Source organism: Mirounga leonina, unplaced genomic scaffold (genome assembly GCF_011800145.1).
Source record: "Mirounga leonina isolate KUSES-001 unplaced genomic scaffold, KU_Mleo_1.0 Mir_166, whole genome shotgun sequence".
Lineage (NCBI taxonomy): Eukaryota > Metazoa > Chordata > Mammalia > Carnivora > Phocidae > Mirounga > Mirounga leonina.
Window position 1 is genome coordinate 26,542,767 of NW_023270418.1, and position 3,981 is coordinate 26,546,747.

The 3,981-nt window shown below is 42.5% G+C and overlaps 1 protein-coding gene across 1 annotated transcript; it reads right to left on the reverse strand.

Annotated features, from left to right (window-relative positions):
* Positions 1–2,253: 2,253 nt before the first annotated feature.
* On the reverse strand, positions 2,254–3,431 carry LOC118016300 (olfactory receptor 5B21). The gene is given in 2 exon segments (XM_035013736.1): positions 2,254–3,023; positions 3,026–3,431. Coding segments are annotated over 2 exon segments (954 nt in total). The 5' UTR covers positions 3,210–3,431.
* Between the last annotated feature and the right edge of the window lie 550 nt (positions 3,432–3,981).

Consider the following 3,981-nt stretch of genomic DNA (forward strand, 5'->3'; position numbering starts at 1 on the left):
TGTCTCGAATATGCATTCATTATGCCGGGCACATTCAAATACTTTATTTTGTCATCTTCACAGTTCAACCTTGATGTTGAGGTCAGATAGATTAAATGGCTTTCTTGACACCTGATAAGAAGAGTAAGGATTTTCATCATCTCTTGACACCAGAACTAGTACTCTCTTATACACATTGGCAGTCACCTGTCACACTAATTGGGGAGGACTTCAGTAGGAAAGGGAAATATATAAGCATCAGGCCTTTAACTCTTAGAAGAGCCATACATGTTTCTGCCACACTGGGGTGTTGAGGCACAAAGGAACACACCCAGAAATATGCCTTACTAGGTACAGTAATAGCTATGATATGCAAACTATAAAATCTGATTTTTCATAGGGACTCAACAGCTTAGGAGGGAAAGGGGTTGAGAAGAAAAGAAAGGGGAAGAAGAAGAGGAGACGGGAAAAGGGGAAGTAGAAAAGGAGGAACAGAAAGAAGAGGAAAAGAAAGAAGTCGATTATATGGATCAAGTAGGAAAAGGAGCTGAGCTCAGACCAAAATGTCCTCCCTGCTTCCAAGTCTGGGTGCCTATGAGCTCTGTGACTTCTGGAAGTCACTGAGAGGGCTCCCATGTGAAGTGGATGCTGGTCTTTAATGACTATTCTTCTATGTGTGTTGTTCCAGAGGCCACCCTGCTAAGGGGGGGTGGCAGGAGGACAGATGAGGCAGGTCCAGGTAGCCAAGGCCTTGGATCCAGGAGAAGCTCCTGGTCGTGCTGGGTGGCAGTGGCCATGTGCTAGAGGAAGCTTCTCCTATAGGTCAGCCTCTGTTCCAAAATTCCCTCTTCACTCTTCTCTCCACAAGCCCCATGATCCACTCTCCTCAAACAGAGGCTGCCCTGTGCCTAATGAGTTTGATAATCTCAAAACTAATTTGACTTTCTGAGCTCCCTGATTTAGCCCACCAAAATTTCTGGTTCTCTCATTTAAAATAAAAATTCTTGTTTTGTGGTCTTTGAGATCTTGATATCATGGAATATGTAGTGACTTAGACTAATTGCGGCTACAAACACTATCAAGACACTGATATGTGAGAAGTAAAGTTAATCACCACCACTCCACCCCCGGGCCCCCACCACACACACACACATACACACACACACATTCACGGATACCATCCAGCACACAAAACAAGACCTGAAGGTAGACTTGGACTTGGGCTGTGCATCATTGTGCTGTTCCTATTTAGGAAGTGCATTTCTACAAGCTTTTTTATTCTTGCAGCATCTAATTACAGAACATCACAATGCAACAGGGATCCAGAGGGGAACTGAATTATTGAAAAAACAGAAGCCAAGAGGGCACAGAAAGCTATTATGTGTGCCCATAATAGATTCACCAAACTTAAGGGTGCTGAGAAATACAAGTATTTAATTCAGAAGACAAATCTCCTCTTACATAGCCCCTGGAAAAGAAATGCTTTTTCCTCCAAACCTTCTGCAAGCTTTGGTAATTATGTTAGACAAAGGCCAAAAGCATGGAACAGAGTGCAAGCTCTATAAAGAAAGATATGTTGATTTGGGTTAACGTTTAAACAATTCATCTACTGAAACTGTTACATACAAAGGTGGCTTATTGTTTTCTACCAAAGTTGTCCCAACACATTAACAGAAGGAGCCGGAAAATACAAAGGTGCTCAACCAATGGGTGAGCAGGGATGTGGGTTGGGGGTTTTGAAGGATTGAAGGCTGGGTCATCTGACTCTGGGTCCAGTGCCCTGTCCTTTGAGTTAAAACCTTCTAGAGAAATTATTAAAAATATTAAAACATCTTTTGTCTGCATAAGAAACTTCAACTTTCAAACACAGGGACCAAAGATGGAAAGCATAATGCTGTGCATTTCAACTGATAAGTATTATACAATGAAGATGTGATCCTTACACAAATTTTAATGGTGAGTGGAAATTTCCTCCGATTAAAATTAGGGAAAGGAAATTCAGTGGATTCAGTTTATGCTTTGATCTTCTGCTTTGAATCATATCAAGAAACTAGTGCAAGCAGGGTTTAAATGTCCAATGTCGTTATTCACTAAATATAAGATTATCTCCCTGAGTGAGACATTTCCAAGTGCTGCTTTCATGATTTCTCTAAGTAGCAGAAGTAACCACTGTTCTTGGAGAAGAAAGGTCTGAAATCTGCCAAACCTCAGAAGTCGCGATGGCATCGAGGTCTGGGGGAAAGTTTATTCCTCCATTACCTGCCTACTTCCTATTCACACAGACTTGGGATAAAGTTTGTTGAGTACTTTCCAGAGAGCATTTTTTACTTCTTTGTTCCTAAGGCTGTAGATCAAGGGATTCAGCATGGGAATCACCACCAAGTAAAACACAGAAGCGATTTTGTCCATGTCCATGGACTGGCTGGAGCTGGGCTGTAGGTACATGAAGATGATAGTTCCATAGAAGATGGTTACGACAGTGAGGTGGGAGGCACAGGTGGAGAAGGCTTTCTTCCGTCCTTCAGCAGAATGCATCCTTTGAGTGGCGATGTATATGAAGAGGTAAGAGATGAGGATGACCAGGAGGGTGAAAAGGACGTTGAAGCCCACGACACAGAAGACAGCCAAGTTGCTGATGCGTGTGTTGGAACACGACAGAGCCAAGAGTGGAGGAATGTCACAGAAAAAATGATTAATCTCATGAGAAGCACAGAATGAGAGTCTAAACGTGTTTGCTGTGTGAATGGAAGCACTGAGGAAGCCACAGACATAGGAGCCAACAGTCAGGAGGGCGCACGCACCTGCTGTCATGGTGGTGGTGTAATGAAGAGGCCGGCATACGGCTGCATGGCGGTCATAGGCCATGCAGGCCAAAAGGTAGCACTCAACAGTGGCAAAACCCACAAAGAAGAAGAACTGGGCAGCACAGTCATTGCAGGAGATGACTTTGCTCCCTGACTGCAGGGTGACCACCGTCTTAGGGGCTACTGCCCCTAAATAACCCAGGTCTATGAAGGAGAGGTTACCAAGGAAGAAATACATTGAGTGTGGAGGTGGGGGTCTGAGTGGATGATCACCATCATCCCCGCATTCCCAACCAGAGTAATGAGGTAGATGAACAAAAATACCAGGAGGAGGAGGACCTGAAGATTAGGGTCATCTGTTAATCCCAAAAGGATGAACTCTGTGGCTTCTGTGCTATTGCCCATTGAGGTCAACTTGAATTTCATCTGGTGATTAAAGAAGAGTCAATGAAAATGAGAAGAAAGTGTAGGAGGGATAACGGGATGGTATGAAAATAGTAAACCAGTATGTGTTGACAATGTATAAGGCACATGCAAGACCCTTACATTATATTATAGCATCGAATCTTATGAGGTAGGTGCTACTCTACCCATTTTACAGATGAGAAAGTTAAGGCTTGAAGAGCTTAATATTGACCAAAATAACCTAATCATCAGGGGTCAGAATCAAATGTCACACCTTTATATTCCTGAATCCAAAGTCCCATACATTCACAGCTTGAATTATCCTGACTGCTTACATCATATAAAATAAATTATGAGAAGTCCAGTACCATAGTTTTTAAGATTTTATTTATTCCATTTTTAAAAATCAAAAAGAGAGGGGCGCTTGGGTGGCTCATTCGGTTAAGCATCTGACTCTTGGTTTTGGCTCAGGTCATGATCTCAGAGTCCTGGGATTGAGCCGAGCCCCGTGTTGTCGGGCTCCCCACTCAGAGGAGAGTCTGCCTCCTCTCTCCCTCTCCCTCTGCTCCTACCCCTGCTCGCACACTCTCTGTCTTATATATAAAAGATATAACTAACTAAATAAATAAATAAATAAAAATCTTTCTTAAAAAATCAAAAAGAGAATAGTAAGAAGTAAAAAGTATAAATCCCTCATTTCTTGTCTTCTTATTCCACTCCCAAAAATATAGCCTCCAAGGAGATTTCCTAACATTTTCCATGCACATATAACTAAATAGTAGTAATCACAGAA